Consider the following 21,184-nt stretch of genomic DNA (forward strand, 5'->3'; position numbering starts at 1 on the left):
TTGGATATTCTAGCTCACTATGTATAAATTAGGCATACTTGCATTCCAGCCCGTTTTAGTAAAAAGGTGTATTTGTTTACATTTCTACCATATAAAAACTATACTTTCTCACCTTTGTTTGATATGTTCATTCAGTATTTATATAAACAAAAACTAACCAACAGATAAATAGCCTATATTAGTCGAAGGAGCCTTAGACTCAAGTGTAAAAGTAATTACAGACATATGTGTGTATAAACCATAAGTACTATGTATAACGAATATTTCCATGTTCCATATAGACAGGGGCAGATGTAGGGTTTTATTTACGGATTTGGCCCTCCCAATTCCAAAAATACAGACTTTATATATATATATATATATATATATATATATATATATAGTCCCCCAAGTAAGACATGTTATCAATTTGGCATCAAATTCAGAATTCAAATACTAGTTGCGTCTCTGTATATACAAATTGCCTTCACTTACTACATGTCAAGAGCATATAGCCAAAATGTTATTATGCATACAAAGCAATGCCAAGATTCAGCAACTATGAACTATTCAAGAAATGTTCCATTCAACTACTAAGCAAAAGGCAGCAAGTTGACTTTAATTCAAGAATCATTTTTATTTCCAATCAGGCACAAGCTGGCCTTAGTTCTGAAATTGCCCTGTTTAATGACTACTTTCAAATGTTGAATTCCGGTTCCAAGCCTAATGCTTATTCTCTGGTTCACTTGACCCGAGCATGTACCAATCTTGGTTTGTTTTCCCATGGCGAACAGCTTCACTGCTGCATTCTAAAATCTGGGTATGTCACCAATGTCTTCGTTACTACAGCTTTGGTTAATTTTTATGTGAAGTCTCAGCTTTTGAATAAGGCTCACCAGTTGTTTGAGGAAATGACTCAACCAAATGTAGTTTCTTGGAATACGTTGATTTCTGGGTATGTCCGTTCTGGGCAGTTTACTGCTGCTCTGAACTTGTTTATTCAGCTTGAAAGATCGGAACTTTGTCCTGATTCGTACTCTTTTACAGCTGCTTTATCAGCATGCGGACCACTTTGTTTACTACTAGTTGGAAGGTTATTACATGCTAAGATTGTGAAATTTGGTGTTGGGTGCAGCATTGTGGTCTCAAATTCTTTAATTGACATGTATGGAAAATGTGGCTCTACTGAAGAATCAACTAATGTGTTTAATAGTATGATGGAGAAGGACACTATTTCTTGGAATTCAATCATAGCAGCAAATGCAAGAAACAACAGGCTTGAACAGGCATTTGATTTCTTGCTTCAAATGCCTGAACCTGATACTGTTTCATACAATGAAGTAATTAGTGGCATGGCGCAGTTTGGTAAAATAGAAGATGCTGTAGGTATGTTATCAAGAATGCCAAGCCCAAATTCATCATCATGGAATTCGATAATAGCAGGATATGTCAACCGAGGCAGAGCAAAAGAAGCTCTTCATTTTTTTCAAAACATGCATCGCAATAATGTTCATATGGATCAATTCACCTTTTCAAGTATATTAAGTGGCATTGCTAACATAGCAGCTGTAACATGGGGAAGGTTTATCCATTGTTGCACAATTAAGTACGGCGTGAATGAGACTGTTGTTGTTGGAACTTCTCTCATTGACATGTATTCTAAATGTGGGCAAATGAAGGAAGCTGAAATTCTGTTTGAATCTCTCCCTGTGAAGAATCTGATAACGTGGAACACGATTATATCTGGATATGCTCATAATGGTAATTCAGATGAAGTGATCCGGCTATTTGAGCAGTTGAAATTGGTGAAAGATTTACAACCAGATGGTATTACTTTCGTGAATGTCTTAGCTGCATGTTGGCATAATAAAATGTCTCTGCAGGCTGCAAATGAGTATTTCAAATTGATGATCAAGCATTATGAGATATGTCCCATGCTGGAACACTGTTCTTTGATGATTAAGCTCATGGGACAAGAAGGGGATGTCAGTAAGGCCGAGAAAATGATTTATGAACTGGGATTTGAAAACTGTGGATTAGTTTGGAAAGCATTATTAGGTGCTTCTGTAACTTGTGGGGATATAAAAATAGCAGAAGTTGCAGCTGCGAAGGTGATAGAATTGGAAGGTGATAACGAGTTTGTTTATGTACTAATGTCTAATATGTATGCATTGCATAGGAAGTGGATAGATGTTGGTGGCACGAGGGAGCAGATGAAGGAGAGAAAAGTGAGAAAAGAAGCTGGTTGGAGTTGGATCGAAGTTGAAAACTCAACTATAAATTCATCCATGGTGTGATGAAAAGACGATGATAATGATGCCCATACTCCAAATGGGGATCATGGAACTATTGCTCGAGAAGAAAGTAAGCCGGTCCCTTCTTTGGTCACAAATCGAAGCACTTGATGACCTAAATACAAAGGCAAAAAAGAAAATGACCTACAACCTTGAACCTCAATGAACAATAGGATGTAATGTAGGTACATTATTTAAACAGTGAAGATGAAAATGAAAATGTTGGACGGCTAAATGGGGCTGGCTGTTTGCCAACTTCATCGTTACGTTTATGAATCAACACATACAACAGAAGCAGTAACCTACTGAGGAGAAAAGAGTGAATATTCGTTCTGTCGATTATTACTACTTGGTTGACAAGTGGAAGTGCTACGACTATACTGGGAAATGTTAAGCTTATGTTGCCATGATTTGGTTTAGAAGATGAGATGCCTGATCTAATCATGCTTGAGGACAACGGAAAGTACCTTTTTATTATGTTGGGAAGGTATCTGTATAATGCAAATAGCCTCTTTTTTTACCTATTATTGGGAGGAGTAAAGCTACAAACTAATTGTTTGATGTTTCCTCCTTTTGCCTCAACTTACTCTTTTGGGTATTATCACTTTAAGCCCGCGCCGGAAACTATTTACATTCGATAGCCGAAAAAGTGTATAATTTTTGTATATATGTATATATATACATATATACAAAAAAAAAACATATATTTTTTGGCTATTATTTTGGGAGTGGCTATACAGTGTTATTTTCCCTACTATTTTTGCCTTCACTATAATTTGAATTTTGTTTTACTAAAATTTTCATCTCACTTTATTGACCGCTTAACTACATTGTACGCATGCATGTTTGTTCTTTGCCATTGACGCATTGATAATAAAGAAAACATAACGTGTTCTATTTGTCAAATAAAAATTTTCATTTGACCCAAAACAAACATATCACTTTTTACAGCTACAAAATAAGTGGCAGAGTGCCTTCGTTGTTCAACATCTACAACTCAACCTTTTTCCCTTCTCAGCATAACAAATAGGCCAAAAAATAAGAAATTATGGAAATATAAAACTCCATCCTCTTCCATTCTCAGTGTAACAAATTGGCCCAAAAAAGAAAGAAGGAAATAAGGATTATTCCATAGTAATATTCCAAGAAATCAGAAATCAGAATTAACAGCAAAACCAGCTGAAAATTCAATACATTCAAATACTATTACCACTTTTGTAAAGTTTGAGCAGTCATTAAACATAAATGTCTTTCCTAGGACAAAATCTTGCCTTCCCATTCAAAGAGTTGACAACTTTCTTTGACAATCTGCTAACAAAGTCACCTTGGTACCGAGAGACCCAGCTCTATTGCCACAAACAACAAAAGACTCGTATCAGGAGAAATATTAACAGGCAAAGAAGAAAAACAAAAATCAAAACTAGGTTAGCTTAGGTTCCTTAAATCAATCAAATACATTTTACTGCAGATACAGTTGCCAATAAAAGAAAAACTTAAACCTACCGCATTACATACAGGATAAAATTGCATTCAGGTATTTGAAAAAGAAAAGGGGAGGCTCAACTCTGATGTATCTTTCTCTACACTAAACAGATGATATGTCTGAAAATATGGTTAAAGCCAAGGCAAAAATCTTGCAGCTAAATTCAAGCAGATACAACCTCCTTCTGAAGAGCAAATAATTTCACGTTCCTTCAGTATCATCTGGGAAAACGAAAATTCTGGTTACCAAAATAGGCTTTGTCAAATAGGGGCATAATAGCTTAACATAAAAATAGTTGAAGTCAGAAAATTATTTTATGACAAACAGACCCTTGGAGGGTCTTTTTTTTCTTTTCTTTTTGACGGAAACCTGGAGGTGACAGTCAAAGAACTGTCGCCTCTTAGCTGATACTTTGTCTTGAACCCCCGAAAGGGCTGCCGTCCGATGGGTACACGAAAGTGACGAAGTTGCTGAAGTTTCCAGAAAGAAGGGCTCTCAGAGGGTAAGTTCCAATGGGGTTCCAAGATAAGGAAACAGCTATGTGTTCTCACTTTCCTAAACCCACCAAGAAGATCGAAGTTTCACTCACCAGATTAATGGGTCTAGGGATTTTACATCATTTGCTATATGTTATAAGCAGATACATTATTTGAAAGTCAAAATGCATGGAAATTGTTAAAGATCAGGCTCCACCTATGTCTAACAATCATAGCAGGACTTTCAAAGATAAAACTAGAATGGTGACTGAATTCATTATAGACCTGTATCTTGGATTTCTTATAGAACAATGAGACCATTCTCATTGACATTTTACTTAGAAGTGTGTATATAAGATGTGGACATATGGAATTGTTATGACCTGAAAGTTCAAACCTTCTCAAACAAATCAAAAGGAAGTGCAAACCACAGAAAGAAAAATAGTGGATGAAAGCATGAAAGGAAAACTACTCCTCAATCCCAAACAAAATGGGGTCAGCTCTACGAATAAAATTATTTACTTCATTATGTATTGCTGAACCCATCATTCTTTTACCCTAAGAATGGCCTAAAACGACCCTAGTAATGTTAAACACTCTCGCCACAAGACTGAAACATTAGCCCATACAGTATCTCCCTCGCTCTGATCCCCTAAAGAGCCCCGGGAAGATGCTTGAAACATAGGAAAATCATTCGACTAACAGATTAATTTAGGTATGATTATGAGCTTTCAGTTTGCACGTGAATCTTAAACTTTGGAATCGCTTGAAAGTAAGGAGCTCTCAAAAACATATTCTTGGAGCATTACCCATCAAATGAACCTTTTCTAAATGGTAAGCTGCAGAAACACAGTTTGTCAGATAACCCAAAATGCTACGATTAAAATTAGGTCAAATGACATTATCAAAGACAAGATAATAAAATGTTATTCATTCTGAAAGCTTTTAAGTTTATGTTTTACATTCAGTAATTGCATGTGAAGGTTTCGAAAAGAAAAATGGCAGGCCCTAAACACAATTCACTTCCATCCTACTCATTAATTGTTTTCTTAAAACTGCTGATAAAATTTGGTGCTAAGATAGGAACGCACTTAAGCAAAATAGAAAGTCCTGTGATATCCCAGTATATTTCTTTCATGCTTTTGGAAACTCATGTGCCTGCAGGAACCAAATATTCCAGTCAGATAGCTGATCAAAACCTTCCACCTCAAAATATATGCCCAGTTTGGTTACTAGGAAGGGAGTTCAAGAGATTCAAAAACTTTTTTTGTACGGAGTTTCGGTAAATATATTAGCCAACATAGAGAAGAACAAGCATGAGAAGATTTATATTTGGTTCATTTTAGGAGTGAAAAGTTTCAGCCCAGACCAACTTAGACTGCAATTGCTTCATAGGAGTAACCATGCTAACCCAGTAATGTTTAGAGCTTTAATGGTTCAGCAAGAGAAGCCCCTATTTTCCAAGAAACCCATTGCATACCCTTTACAACCAGTCCACCACCACAACCCTACCCAAACGAGGAAACAAAAATATGGGGAATTTAAGAAAAGACAGCAGAAAAAAATTGTAGAATTATAGAAAATCAAAATAAACCCAGTTACTACTTGCATGAATATTAACAGAAGTTTCTAGAGTAAAGGTATGAATAAAGTAGGTGTTTAATGACGTTATTAGCTATTCTGTTACACTCAAAAAAAAATATTTTTAAGAGATATGTAGTAACATAATTTTCAAAATGCACTGAATAAAAGGTATCCAATTTCCGGCCCAATAATTTGTGATGTCATTCTTTCTAGTTGCCAGTTCTAAGTTATTCAACAAGGTAAAACCTCAACTGCACAACCATATGTTCTGTTCGTAGATGTATAGAGACAATAGGTTTCACGATCTCACTTTTAATTTGTTAGTTTTCCATTATGTTAAAGAAATATGTCTTTCTTTTTTCTAGAGTACAAGTGAAAACGTAGAGCACTATTGGGATGAATCCATTACTTTTGTTAGTCACTACTCACTATAAATAACCTGTAAAAGTGATACAAGTTATATGGTACTTCTGCCTCATCCTATGTAGAAGCCTTGAAGAAGCTAGTAAGGCAAGGATGATATACAATATTACTCTACAATATCTTCTCAATAGGAGACACTCTCCCATACAGTTTGTTGAAAAGGGGAAAGGGAGGAGGGAAGTCACTCCACAAGAGCTTTTCTGCCCCCTCTCCACATAAATATGTCCAGTTGTTAACACAAAATGCAAGAAACAGATGCACCATATCCAAGCTGGTGCAAGGTGTAGGTAGAGCTACTGGTCAAAGAATGCAGGTAGAGCTAATTAGCAAAATAATACTGGCACGTTGAAATATGAGACGTAGGAAAATAGCACCAGAATAGGCAAAAATATTAAACAATTTCACAAACATCATAAGATCACTCTACATGTTTTCAGTAAAAGGAAGATTAGGCAATCATTGAGCCAATTAAGATTGTTCAACACTAACTCGAATTCTGATTTGTCACGACCCGGATTTTCCACCCTCGGGAGTTGTGATGGCGTCTACTCGTGAAAGCTAGGCAAGCCAACTATTAAGGTTTTAACCCATTAGCAATCAACCCAAACAGATATAAACAATAACTACAGTTAAACAGATGAAAAGTGCGGAAGAGTTATAACAAATTCAAATAATCCAATACATGTCTACCCACAAATCTGGTATCACAAATTCACCAACATCTACGAATTCCTACAAACACTGGTCTGGAAAGAAAAGTACAATTGTTCTCGGAATGAAAAGAGACAGCAGAAAGCTAAAACAGGGAAGGGGGACTTTAGGCTCTGCGGACGCCAGCAGATCTACCTTGGTCTCCCTGGACTGAAGGCAGCTACCTCAGCTACTCACCCGGTCCGGTACCGAAATCTGCACAAAAGAGTGCAAAGTGTAGCATCAGTACAACCGACCCCATGTACTGGTAAGTGTCGAGCCTTCATATATGAGATAACCCTGCTGGTAGAATGACCAAGAGTCCCTCTCCACTCCAAACGAGGCAACCCCCGGCAATGCTAAGGTCACGGTCTTGGCATGACAGTCCAATACAGCATGATAAGGGGATAACCAGTCCATCCCCAAAATGACATCGAAGTCTACCATATCGAGAAGTAGGAGATTTACACTGGTCTCAAGACCCCCAATAATAACCACACACGAGCGATAGACTCGATCTACAACAATAGAATCACCCACCGGTGTAGACACATATATAGGAGAACTCAAAAAGTCACGAGGCACAACCAGATAAGGGGCAAAATAAGATGACACATAGGAATATGTAGACCCCGGATCAAATAGACTGAAGCATCTCTACTGCAAACTGAAACCGTACCTGTGATAACTGCATCGGAGGCCTCGGCCTCAGGTTTGACTGGAATAGCATAACACCACCACTCTGAACTACATCACGAGGACGGCCTCCTGCTGGTTGGCCTCCACCTCTAGCTGCCTGACCTCCATCTCTAACGGTCTGACCTCCACCTCTAACACCTCGACCCCTACCTCTAGCTGGCTGAGCGGGCGGTGGAACACTTAGTGCCTGAACCATGGCACGGGAATCCTGATGCTAAGGGCTGCTTGGTGCTCGATGGCAAAATCTAGCAATATGCCTCGTATCGCCACAAGTATAACAAGCCCTCGGATGCTGGGACTACTGACCCTGACGGCCTGAGTAACCACCCTGAAAACTCTGGAGCGGAAGTGCACTGATAGGAGCTGGTGATGCACTGTAAGGTAGCTGATCTGAATACTGCATATGAAAACCACGGCCACCTGGAGCACCATGAGAAGCCTGCACCGCTGAATGAAACGGCCTGGAAAAATAGCTCCTACCAAAAGAATCCCTGCCTCGAGACGAGGCACCACTGAACCTGCCAGAATGACGAGGCCTCTTGTCAGACCCCTGACCGCTCCCCTGAGCTAGAACCATCTCAACTCTCCTGGCCACATTGACCGCATCCTGAAAAGAAATCTCGCACCCTGTCTCCTTAGCCATCTGCAGTCGAATAGGCTGAGCGAGTCCCTCAATGAACCTCCTCACTCTCTCTCTCTCTCGATGAGAAGTATAATAAGAGCATGACGGGCCAAGGCAATAAATCTGGTCTCGTACTAAGTGACGGTCATAGAACCATGCTGGAGGTCGACCCCATGTACTGGTAAGTGTCGAGCCTTCATATATGAGATAACCCTGCTGGTAGAATGACCAAGAGTCCCTCTCCACTCCAAACGAGGCAACCCCCGGCAATGCTAAGGTCACGGTCTTGGCATGACAGTCCAATACAGCATGATAAGGGGATAACCAGTCCATCCCCAAAATGACATCGAAGTCTACCATATCGAGAAGTAGGAGATTTACACTGGTCTCAAGACCCCCAATAATAACCACACACGAGCGATAGACTCGATCTACAACAATAGAATCACCCACCGGTGTAGACACATATATAGGAGAACTCAAAAAGTCACGAGGCACAACCAGATAAGGGGCAAAATAAGATGACACATAGGAATATGTAGACCCCGGATCAAATAGACTGAAGCATCTCTACTGCAAACTGAAACCGTACCTGTGATAACTGCATCGGAGGCCTCGGCCTCAGGTTTGACTGGAATAGCATAACACCACCACTCTGAACTACATCACGAGGACGGCCTCCTGCTGGCTGGCCTCCACCTCTAGCTGCCTGACCTCCATCTCTAACGGCCTGACCTCCACCTCTAACACCTCGACCCCTACCTCTAGCTGGCTGAGCGGGCGGTGGAACACTTAGTGCCTGAACCATGGCACGGGAATCCTGATGCTAAGGGCTGCTTGGTGCTCGATGGCAAAATCTAGCAATATGCCTCGTATCGCCACAAGTATAACAAGCCCTCGGATGCTAGGACTACTGACCCTGACGGCCTGAGTAACCACCCTGAAAACTCTGGAGCGGAAGTGCACTGATAGGAGCTGGTTCAAACTGCCTCCGATAGTCCTCCCTCTGAGTGATAAGAAGAAACTTCTCCACAAATAATTGAGAGAACTGATCCCAAGTCAAAGTCGGTGACCCAGCTGGTCTAGCCAAACAAAAATCTCTCCACCAAGTCTTGGCGAAACCTGACAGACGAAAAGAAGCAAAGTCGACCCCATTGGTCTCCACTATCCCCATGTTCCGCAGAACCTCATGACAGATGTCCAAATAGTCCTAGGGATCCTCTGAATATGTACCGCCATAAGTAGTAGTGAAGAGCAAGGTGAACCTATCCAACCTCCACAAAGCATCAGCAGACATAGCTGCTTCATAACCGGTCTGAGCTACCACATCCAGCTGAACTACTCCAACTGGCTGAGCTGCTGGAGCTGAAACTGAGGAGCCATCTGCTCCGAAGTGCGAGTAGCGGGAGTATGTGCTCCTCCCCCAGCCTGAGAGACGGCTGGTGCTACAGGAAGTAAGCCTGCCTGGGCGACACTCTCCATAAGGCCCACTAGACGGACCAGAGCATCCTGGAGTACCAGGGTGGCGATGAACCCCTCTGGGACCTGAGCTTGCCCTGCTGGAACGGTCTGGGCTGGAGCCTCCTCCTCAAACTCTACCTGAGGCTCCGCCGCTGGTGCTACTGCTCCAGGCTGAGCCCTGCCCCTACCTCGGCCTCTACCCTTTGTAGGAGCTGCCATTGGGGGCTCGGGCTGCTGATCAGCGGATGAAGAAGTACGTGTTCTCGCCATCTACGAAAGAACAGAGTAGAAGTTCAATTAGCATTGAGAAGTCAAATCGCACGATAGAGAAGAATAGATGTGAAGTTATTCCTAAATCCTGTAGCCTCTGGGGATAAGCACAGACGTCTCCGTACCGATCCCTCAGACTCTACCTAGCTTGTTCGTGAATTGTGAGACCTAGACAACTTAGAGCTCTGATACCAACTACCTATGGCGGCACATCTTCAGAGAATCCCCAAGACTATTTGGACAGTTGTCATGAGGTTCTGTGGAACATGGGGATAGTGAAGACCAATGGGGTCGACTTTGCTGCTTTTCGTCTGTCAGGTTCCGCCAAAATTTGGTGAATGAAATTTTTGTTTGGCTAGACCAGCTGGGTCACCGTCTTTGACTTGGGATCAGTTCTCTCAGTTATTTCTGGAGAAGTTTCTTCCTATCACTCAGAGGGGAGGACTATCGGAGGCAGTTTGAGCATCTCCAGCAGGGTTCTATGACCGTCACTCAGTACGAGACCAGATTTATTGCCTTAGCCCGTCATGCACTTATTATACTTCCCACCGAGAGAGAGGGTGAGGAGGTTCATTGAGGGACTGTGAGGAGGTTCATTGAGGGACTCGCTCAGCCTATTCGACTACAAATGGCTACGGAGACAGGGAGCGAGATTTCTTTTCAGGATGCGGCCAATATGGCCAGGAGAGTTGAGATGGTTCTAGCTCAGGGGAGCGGTCAGGGGTCTGACAAGAGGCCTCGTCATTCTGGCAGGTTCAGTGGTGCCTCGTCTGGAGGCAGGGATTCTTTTGGTAGGGGCCATTCTCCCAAGCCGTTTCATTCAGCACTTCAGGCTTCTCATGGTGCTCCAGGTGGCCGTGGATCTCATATGCAGTGTTCAGATCAGCTACCTTACAGTGCATCACCAGCTCCTATCAGTGCCCCTCCGCTCCAGAGTTTTCAGGGTGGTTACTCAGGCCGTCAGGGTCAGTAGTCCCAGGAGCTGAGGGCTTGTTATACTTTTGGCGATACGAGGCATATTGCTAGATTTTGCCCTCGAGCACCGAGCAGCCCTCAGCATCAGGGAACTACCGAGTGTTCCACCGCCCGCTCAGCCAGAGATAAGGGTCAAGGTGTTAGAGGTGGAGGTCAGGCCGTTAGAGGTGGAGGTCAGGCAGCCAGAGGTGGAGGTCAAACAGCCAGAGGTGGAGGCCAGCCAGTAGGAGGTCGTCCTCGGGATGTAGTTCAGAGTGGTGGGGCCCAGCCCCAATGTTATGCTATTCCAGCCAGACCTGAGGCCGAGGCCTCCGATGCAGTTATCACAAGTACGGTTTCAGTTTGCAGTAGAGATGCTTCAGTTCTATTTGATCCGGGGTCTACATATTCCTATGTGTCATCTTATTTTGCCCCTTATCTGGTTGTGCCTCGTGACTCTTTGAGTGCTCATGTATATGTGTCTACACCGGTGGATGATTCTATTATTGTAGATCAAGTCTATCATTTGTGTGGTTATTATTGGGGGTCTTGAGACCCATGTAGATCTCCTACTTCTCAATATGGCAGACTTAGATGTCATTTTGGGGAGGGACTGGTTATTCCCTTATCATGCTGTATTGGACTGTCACGCCAAGACCGTGACCTTAGCATTGTCGAGGTTGCCTCGTTTGGTGTGGTCTTGGTCATTCTACCAGCAGAGTTATCTCATATATGAAGGCTCGACACTTACCAGTACATGGGGTCGGTTGTACTGATGCTACACTCTGCACTCTTTTGTGCAGATTTTTGTACCGGACTCGGTGAGTAGCTGAGGTAGCTGCCTTCAGTCCAGGGAGACCAAGGTAGATCTGCTGGCGTCCGCAGAGCCTAAAGTCCCTCTTCCCTGTTTTAGCTTTCTGCTATCTCTTTGCATTCCGAAAACAGTTGTACTTTTCTTTCCAGACCAGTATGTAGAAATTCGTAGATGTTCGTGAATTTGTGACACCAAATTCGTGGGTAGACATGTATTGGATTATTTGAATTTGTTATAACTCTTCCGCATTTTTCATCTGTTTAACTATAGTTATTGTTTATATCTGTTTGGGTTGATTGCTAATGGGTTAAAACCTTAATAGTTGGTTTACCTAGCTTTCACAAGACGTAGGAAAATAGCACCAGAATAGGCAAAAATATTAAACAATTTCACAAACATCATAAGATCACTCTACATGTTTCCAGTAAAAGGAATATTAGACAGTCATTGAGCCAATTAAGACTGATCAACACTAACTCGAATTCTGATTGGTGTAAGTAAGTGATGTCATATGGCTTTGCACATTCAAAGTAATAATCATATTGGTGTACCATTCTTCGGTAGCCTATAACTATGCAACTCTTTTCAATCATTTGGATATAGTATTAATAAGGAAAGTGGTTTTGATTGGTAGATGTTGTAGTTGTTTGTAAAAAATGTTGTACACTAGTTGTTTTAGTAACTGTTAAATTCTGCGAAATGTCTCAGATATTGAATTTCCATTTGTTATTAGCAGTTTTTAGTGATTTAAATATTTAAGAAATCCCCCTTCTACCCGGAAAGAAGTCCATTTTAAATTGCAAGATGTTGTAATTGATTTAGTAATTATTAATTCTAGAAATGACTCCCGTATTAAAATTCCCTTTGCTAGCATCAGTTACTAGTGATTTAAACATTTAAGAAGTTCCCCCTTCTCCCTGCAAAGAACTCAATTCAAATCTCCTATTGTAACATCTACAAGATGAAATAGGTAGCAGAATAAAATAAAAAATGAAAAATTAACAAACATGTACAACAAATAGTAAGAACAAGCACATACTTGAATTTATTTTATTTTGGGGGAGTAATAAATGGAACATGCTAGAGGTCTGGAGAGGTGCAGCAGAGAGTACCCTGTGAAAGAGCTCTGGAACTCCTCGATGTTGAGCTCAGGCATGACGTCATCCTCGCCGTAGCAACTGCGTTGTGTAGCGGCAACATTGACTGCAACCCTCCCAGTTCCGACGGAATCCTGCATAAGCGAATAATAATATAGATATAACAAACGAATTAACAAACAATATATGTTGGGGCAAACGAAAAATACCTTGAAAAAGAGAAACGACGGAGAGGGGACGATTTAGATCTGGTTGAGGCAGAGAAACTGGGAAACGACTGTGAAGAAGAAGCTGATTGGGAATTGGGTTTAATGGCGGATCTGATAGAAGAAATTGAAGCTCTATTAATAATTCTGCTACACCTTGAAGCCATTGTAGAATGTAGAACTGTAGAAATTAGTAGGAGCCAAGCAAAGAGGAGAGTTTTGGGTAAGATCCCGGAGACAAGGTTATTAGGGTTTAGGGTTTTAGCTCCTAGTCAAATTAGTCGGATCGGACCCGCTGTTTTGTAGCCCAACCTATTCGGGTCAAAGGCACACATGTTTTTAGAAGTTAAACTTCAGTCCTTTCTTTATTGCAGAAATTTCTTGTAAATTATACACTAGGTTGAAGAAAGCAAAAAAAAATTCATTCGACTGAATAAATCCAAAAGTACAGGGAAATCAAAAGCAAAACTTTTTAGATGTCTTCAAGAAGAGAAGGTTGGAAATGAACATTAAGAAGAATCAACGTCCAACAATTAGAAGTACTCCTTCAGCTCTGCTTTATTTGGTATTTCTTTATTAGTTTGTTCCAAAAAAGAATAATAATGAAAAGTTTTTATAATCACACAAATGTTATCACATTTTTAGTGTCATAAGTTTCAAATTTTTATACCCACACAAATATTATAAAATATTTAATACCACAAATTTTAAAAGCTTTTATTTCTTTATTAAACTTTGTGTCATGTCAAACTACAACAAACAAAGTGAAATGAACGTAATGATTTAAGGGTGTTCAAACCAAATCAATTAATCGAATTAAACCGAACATCTAAACCAAGCTGGCTAAAAAGTCGAATATATTTTATTCGGTTTAGTATTAATCAAGGAACGGTGGAATCAACTTAATCGACATTCGTATAGTTAGAATATGAGAGTCAAATTATCTATTTGTTGGTAAATTTAGACATTGATGCCTTAACTTTTTTAAAATAAAAACTAAAAATTTCTAGAACTACATAAGAAACACCATATATCACACTATAATATATCTTTTAAATAAGAATCACATTCTAGAAATTACACAAGAAACACCATAGATCACAAATTTGTACAATTAAATATTTTCTTAAATGTTTGAAAAATATGTCTCTTTCAATAGTAATAGTGTGACATAAAATGGAATATGAAAGTAGTAAGAATCTATATTATAATTTGTGAATTTCAAGATAGTAAATTCATTCATAATACATCTCCTACCATAGTTTTTTGTTATATTGAGTAGAAACCATCTTATCTCCCTAAACAACTAAGCAACTAGTACTCCATTAATATTGGAAGTTCATAGCCTCACGCTCATTTTGAAATTAGATATTTTTTCCTGCTTTCCAACTAACCTAATCTTGAAATTACCATTAAAACTGTCATGTTCCCCTCTAATTTCCCACTAAATACAGAAAACTTCCATTAGGTTTCAAAGTTTCACTCCACAAGAAAGTAAAGTTGAAAAAAGAAAACCAAAACTTCCCACTGAGGTCACAAAGTAACCCATCTTTTAATTCTTCTTTGACTCTTTTATCTTCCTTCTCTATTTCAACACAAGTCAACAAGAATAATTCACAAAGAATATGAACTCTATCCCATCTTTAAAGAATGTTCTTTACTTCCTTTTTCTGTGTAAAATATCTTTACAACATCCAAAAAAAATAAAAATAAACTAAACATAAGCAATCATAAACATAAAGAAAAGATCAAAGCCACCAAGCTCAAAAAAGTGGTCCACTTTGATGACGTTCTCCAATTTGATGATGACGTGTCATGTTCCAACGATGACGTGTACTTGAAATTCGGGTTTGACCCATATAAAGCTTGGACCCCTTCCACGTCATCAAGCTTTAAATCCCTCTTCTTTGTTCTTGGGCTTAAACTTGGGTACATAACAGCATCTTTAACCGAAGAATGAGCCAGCCCAAGTACATGCCCAATCTCATGGGTCGCCACTGATTCCAAATCAACGGCAACTCTCGACCTCTCTTCATCAAAATCAACGGCCCACGTTTCTGCTGCGTCTAAATGAAACCTCCCATTTTCCGGCGAAAAAGCGTGAGCTAACACTCCCAATACTCCATCAAACGGCTCTCCGTCGCCGTGATCGCCTCTGAAAAACCCGATTTTAATATCCGCCGTGTAGTAATCCTCCGCCTCCGTGAAATTTACCGGAATCGCTGACGACCACCGCGAAAACGCTCTTTTAAAAGCCGATTTAATCTCCGATATATCTATATAATCAATCATGTAATTTTCAGAGAAAGCGTACGATAAAATCATCGGCGATGACTTCATCCACCTAGGTCTCCCGTAAAAATACGCGTAATTTCTCGTTGTATGTAAAGAGCCGTGATCATGTTCATGAGCTAAATCACTCATCCCGCAACGAGGTAACATAATTTCATTCATCGTTTCGTCGTCTAATTTTCCGGTGACTGTTAATCCGAGGTTTTGTTGGTAATTGAGTACTGCAGACTCTAAATCTTCGTCGAAAAAATCGGTGAAATTTTGATCGGGAATATTAGACAAATAGCCAAACCGTTGGAAGTATTTTTTCAGCTCCGACATGCCGGTGAGTTCACTTCCTTTTCCGGCATCGAGGAATTTAACGAAAGCGTGCCACGTGTTGTTTTGAATATCGGCGGTTAATTCAGTTAAAGGATCGTGTTTTAGGATTCTGGCGGGAAAAGAAGGAAGGGAAAGGAGGAGAATGAATAGAGCAAAAGTGTAATAATAACTTGCAAACAGAGACATGGAGTTAGTTTTTTCTGTTGGATTTACAAAGAGATTGAGAGGGATTTATTAGAAGTAAGGATATGTTAAATCATTTATATATAACATGAAAAATATTACTACTATAGTATAATTGTTTAATGGGTTGTATGTTTTTATAGTAGTATTTGTTGTAGTGTTATACGAGAACAACAAAAGAAAGAAGTTTTGTTGGTTAATAGAGATAAGATCGATGTACAAGAAAATAGTTTGAAAGAAAGCTATGAAGATTCTTTCGTGTTCGCCTTTTCTATTGAGATTCTGACTGCAGCTGGTGGTTGAACCACTGTATTTGGTAATCCTATTATTTAATTAAGTTTTTTTTAAGAAAACAAAAACAAATTAAATACATAGATCGGAAACAGAGGCGGCTCAACACAGTTCGGGGCCTAAAGCCAAACTGTAATGAGGGTCTTAAGTTCCTTTAAAAAAAAGGGCATTTGCATCTATACCCGTTTTTTGTGTCACGTTTTAACTTGTGCCCGCTTTGCAAAAAAAATTGCAAGTTTATCGGCTTTTTCGCATAACTTCAACATACGGGGCTGAAGTAGCAAAGGAATCACGCAAAACTTCAGCATTCTAGTAGCCGGGTCTGAAGTTTTTGTTTTGTAACTGTCGAACTTCAGCTCTAGAGCTGAAGTTTTTGTGTTGTAACTAGGAAACTTCAGCTCTAGAGCTGAAATTTTTGTATTGTAATTGGGAAACTTTAGCTCTAGAGCTGAAATCTGAGGTAATCACTATTGTTTTTGGTGTCTCACGGTTGATCAACTAGAAAGAAAAGAGAACTAAATAACTTCAGCTCTAGAGCTGAAGTTTTTGTTTTGTAACTGTCGAACTTTAGCTCTAGAGCTGAAGTTATTTAGTTCTCTTTTCTTTCTAGTTATTTAAATTCTATTTTCTAGCGAATTCATAAAGTTAAATTAAAGTTTCAATTTTTCTTTTTTTTTTTGAAATTTTGCACAACTGAATTCATATTTTCTAGTAGACATATTTAAACCCTAGTAAATAATGGAGTAAAAAATTACAGTATATCTATAAAGTAAAAATATAAAAAATGACAGATTTTAAATTAAAAAAATAGCCAAAGGTTAGAACAATAAAACCTAATTCAATTGATAAGTTGATCTTAAATAACTTTTTAATACTTTTGTGCTTGAAAACCTATAAAATCATTCTTGTAGAAAATCGGTCCCAAGTACAATATGTAAAAAAAATGCTTGGAAAGAAAGAAAAAATTTATCATTGAAAAAAATTTCGTCCTTACCAACTTTGTATTTTATCCCACGAAGAAGGATCAAAAGAGTCTTGTAGTTCTTTTTGACAGGAAACAGTAAGAATTATCATAATGCTTTTAAGAAGTTAACCTAGAAAAGAAGAAAGCAAGAAGGTTTCAACTTTGTATTTGTGAATAAATATGAAAAAAAAAATGAAAAAAGAAGTCAATCCCAAAAGGGCAAGAATGGTAAAAGGTAACAATTCATATCCCCAATATGCAATAACATAAAAGTAAACTTTTTTTTTCCTTTTTCACAGTAAAATTATAGCGGTTCACATTAAATACTTAAATTTTCTAAAAGGAAAATAAATACATAAACCTAAAAATACTAAAAAGTGGGGCCTTCAAATTTGTGGGGCCTAAAGCCCTTGCCTCACCTGCCTTGGGGTTTAGCCACCTCTGATCGGAAAGGAAATTCATATATTAGAGGATAATATGAAATGAATTTAATGTATGTACATGACGCTGCTTATTACAGATAATTACGTGTAACTTTTAGATGATTTGTATGTGTATAGCAGTTAATTTCTATTACAATTTTGAAATGATGATAAGATGAGTACCAGAAGATAAAGTATCTTTCCTAAGCCGAAACACTTTCGGAAATAGTCTTTATGTCTTCTTAGAGAAAGAGGTAAGGTCTGCGTACGTACTACCCACCCCAAACTTCACTTTTGTGAGATTATACTGGATCTGTTATTGTTGTTGTACTAGAAGATAAACGATGCACGAGTTGTGTATTCAGAAATAGAAGTTGAGAAGTAATTTATAATAATCTCGAAGAAATACGAGAGTTTTTCTTTTTTCTTTTTGTTAGTAGTTTCTTTGCTTCCTAAACTATACAAGTTCTAAATGAAGTTGGATTAACGAACGAAGCCAGCCACCTACAAAATCAATAATATACAAAATTCTAACCTAAATACTAGTTTGAATGAATATTCTAAGTATTAGTTGAAGATTTCCATTCATTTGTTGACCAAATTAGCTAGATGATTTTGACATAATCTTAGAGATGTCATTCTCTTAACACTTTGTTTTTCTGACTTGTATAACAAGCAAGATAAATAGAAATTGTAAAGCAGAATTAGGACATCAACCATATGTTTAATTACCTGCTCTAGGCTGCTTCTAATCTAATATGACAAAATCAAGGGGAGAAAAAGAAAAGAAAAGAATGAAACATGAGTTTGATTATTCAAATGTACCATCTTCATATGTGGTATTATTCAAAATAATATCTTTTCAACTTAAAAACTCTTTATAGTTATTGCATTACAAATATCCACAAGGTTTCCAAATTTAAGAGATGTAATAAAATTAATAAAATTAACTAAAACGTTCAAAGTGCATAAGCAAATACATATATTCTCTCCTTAAATTCCTGTTGGAACTTATTGTACGTTGTGGTTTCCATTGACCTTTACCAGGTCTTACTTGGACTCCTAGATAAAAAAGTGTAATAGCAATGACTAATTATTCTATCAAAAATCTACCTATTAATCTATATATTTGTGGAATATATCAGCATAACATTGAGTTTTGTCAAAATAATATATAGAAGTGTATTATTTACCAACAAAATGTAATAGATAATATACTTTATAGTTAATATATTTTATAGTCCAAAGGTTGAGAATATAATGCAAGGGATATTTTATATATTGGACAATATCATTAGGTGACACTTAAGAAAACACAATTACAAAATTCAACAAAAAAAATAATTTTTATTTCCTTCCATTCTTATTATCCTTCCCTTCCTCCTTAAAGCAAAACCATTAAGTATAATAATGCTACTGAAAATGATTAGTTTTGAAGGGTAATAGACGTTATAGGTCTAAAGTCTTCTCCAACATCGTTTTCAACGTACAACTGAAAGCTAGTACTATATTATTGGAATGACGAAAGTGTTTACACACATTGCAATATTAGTCTATTTAACTCTAGTGGTCGTTGGTTTTCCTTCCCTTTTCTACATATAAATATAGTTTTAAATTTATTACACTTAATTATTTTCATTCGTCAATACAATATTAGTCATTGGGCGGCTTTAATTTTGCTACCATAGAAAAATTGGCTCCTTGTAATTCGATCTCATCTTACAACATTAAGCTTTGCCAGAAAGAAGTATGAATAATAACCTTGGATTTTCCAAACTCTCGATGTTAATTTCCTTTTGAGAATCCAAAAGAGAACATTCCGTATTTTTAATAGGCATTTAATATTCAGAAACCACTATGTTTTAGTGGTTATTAGCTAGTTGTAACTGTCATTTACTATATTATTTCTTATACCTGTATTTTCAGATTTTTTTAGAGTGTATTCGATGTATTTAAGTCACTGTATTCATGAATACAGTAGCATTTCTAGGCGTGAAACAGGAGATTACAGCTAAGACAGATTTTTGTATTCGACTGTATTCATGGCGTGAAACAGGGGACTACAGTTGTTTTTAAACGGAAAGTGAATCAATTAACATAATAGACTCCTAATATAACTCAACAAACTCAATTATAGCACACAAAATTTGTATTATCAGTTATAAAAAAGATTCTCAACCGAAAAACACCCCAAAAACATAGCAATCTTCAGAGAAAATATGCTGAATATTTTTCTCAGCCGATAAATACACAAAAACAGAGCAATTTGAATACATATATACATCTGAATACATAAATTATATTAATTAAAATATATGAATATATTCATGGAATACAAGGATACAGTGAATACAATGAAATACATTGAATACAGTGAGAGACATTGAAATACAATGAAAAAAAAGACAATGAATACAATGAAATACATGAAAATACAACGAGATACATTGAAATATATTAACAGAAAATTCAAGTTGCTCAGCCCCAAACTCCGTTGTCTTTGTTCAAGAACAAACCCTAATTTCCTGCGAGAGGGTCGCGATTTTGACTCGAAACGCCACTGTTCCTGTTACCATAATACCCTCACGCGCGCTTCAAAAAACCTATTCTTTACAACTGAATATGAATGGCGCTTGTGGATTGAGACGGAAAACCCCAAATTGGGCAGAACCCTAGAACGATGAAGAGAAAAGGAAGATGGAGATTTATATAGAGTTTTGTTTCTAAATTCCGGATTGATAATATAATCTGAAGAGACGAGGAAGACGCAGAACCCTAGAACCCTCACGTTTCGATCCGAGCAGTAAACAATTTTATGGCATTACAATGCTTTCTTTAATTTTTCTCTCTCATTTCTGTTTCGGTCTGTATTGGGAAGAATTGTGTTTGAGAGAATTGTGGTTGTATTCATGGAGAAAGACTGGAGTTGAGAGAGAGATGGTGGAGAAAAATCTGAAAGAATGAGAGAGAAAAATAATACAATGCGTATTTTATGGCTTAAGAGTAGGATGTGACCATAAATAGATATTTGACAATAAAAATCAAAAGGTAATTATGGAATATATTTTTTTTAAATGATATTTATTTAAAATAAATAAGGTATCAACATTTGCTATAGGAGGTAAAAATTACTTTAATATACAAGGGACAATTCCTTACACTTTTTTTTTTGGTTTTCTTCTGATGTCCGATACTTATTGTGAGGTCTCGACTAATTCGTGCCGTGTGGGGCCTTAAAGAGGATTTTTTTTTTCATTCTCGAAACTCGAATTGAGACCTCCGATTAAATTGGAAGGATCTTATTTATCATATCACGGTCCTTGATGGTCAAGATTCCGTCCTATATCACGGATCCTTTAACTTGGGGAACTCAGTATCATAATCTTCCTTCAATATATTGTTGTGTAGCCGTGAATAGTTGTAAATTAACTAGCGATATGTGCAAATCCTGCAAAAAGATACTGAAATAACAAAAGTTGTCTTTCATTAACATTAAGTAGATAGAAATGTTGGATTGCCGGTGTAATTTATTGGTCTAAATTTTATCTTGTAGCGTTATTTAAGTGCATGCTTCCAATTTTACCAAAGTTAATTCCTTCTTTTATCTTTCCTTTAATTTCTTCAATATTAATGGAACCAACCCTGCTTCAAAAAGAAAT

At 37.9% G+C, this 21,184-nt stretch overlaps 3 protein-coding genes across 12 annotated transcripts; 1 reads left to right on the forward strand and 2 right to left on the reverse strand.

The window, feature by feature from the left end:
* The first annotated feature begins 398 nt into the window (after nucleotides 1-398).
* LOC107830134 (putative pentatricopeptide repeat-containing protein At5g47460) lies at nucleotides 399-3,013 on the forward strand. Its single transcript, XM_016657615.2, has one exon. The coding sequence runs from the start codon at nucleotides 522-524 to the stop codon at nucleotides 2,274-2,276; it is 1,755 nt and encodes a 584-aa protein (XP_016513101.1). The 5' UTR covers nucleotides 399-521; the 3' UTR covers nucleotides 2,277-3,013.
* A 361-nt stretch (nucleotides 3,014-3,374) lies between these two features.
* Nucleotides 3,375-13,515, reverse strand: LOC107776900 (protein NONRESPONDING TO OXYLIPINS 2, mitochondrial). 10 transcript variants are annotated; one of them, XR_012705997.1, is made up of 5 exons: nucleotides 13,056-13,512; nucleotides 12,789-12,980; nucleotides 5,324-5,390; nucleotides 3,935-3,977; nucleotides 3,375-3,619 (listed from the first exon to the last, which is right to left on the reverse strand). XR_012705997.1 is itself a non-coding variant. In XM_075246508.1 (4 exons), the coding sequence occupies exons 1-3, from the start codon at nucleotides 13,217-13,219 to the stop codon at nucleotides 3,958-3,960; spliced, it is 303 nt and encodes a 100-aa protein (XP_075102609.1). In that variant the 5' UTR covers nucleotides 13,220-13,515; the 3' UTR covers nucleotides 3,375-3,619; nucleotides 3,935-3,957. The 10 variants fall into 10 exon arrangements, 5 of the variants coding, with proteins under 5 accessions (XP_075102609.1, XP_075102524.1, XP_075102588.1 ...); XR_012706042.1 differs by having other exon boundaries at nucleotides 12,862-12,980; nucleotides 13,056-13,511; XR_012706006.1 differs by lacking the exon at nucleotides 5,324-5,390.
* A 1,177-nt stretch (nucleotides 13,516-14,692) lies between these two features.
* LOC107776901 (metalloendoproteinase 1-MMP-like) lies at nucleotides 14,693-16,050 on the reverse strand. Its single transcript, XM_016596852.2, has one exon. The coding sequence runs from the start codon at nucleotides 15,849-15,851 to the stop codon at nucleotides 14,781-14,783; it is 1,071 nt and encodes a 356-aa protein (XP_016452338.1). The 5' UTR covers nucleotides 15,852-16,050; the 3' UTR covers nucleotides 14,693-14,780.
* Between the last annotated feature and the right edge of the window lie 5,134 nt (nucleotides 16,051-21,184).

The sequence above is a fragment of the Nicotiana tabacum genome, chromosome 1 (genome assembly GCF_000715075.1).
Source record: "Nicotiana tabacum cultivar K326 chromosome 1, ASM71507v2, whole genome shotgun sequence".
NCBI classification, from domain to species: Eukaryota; Viridiplantae; Streptophyta; class Magnoliopsida; order Solanales; family Solanaceae; genus Nicotiana; species Nicotiana tabacum.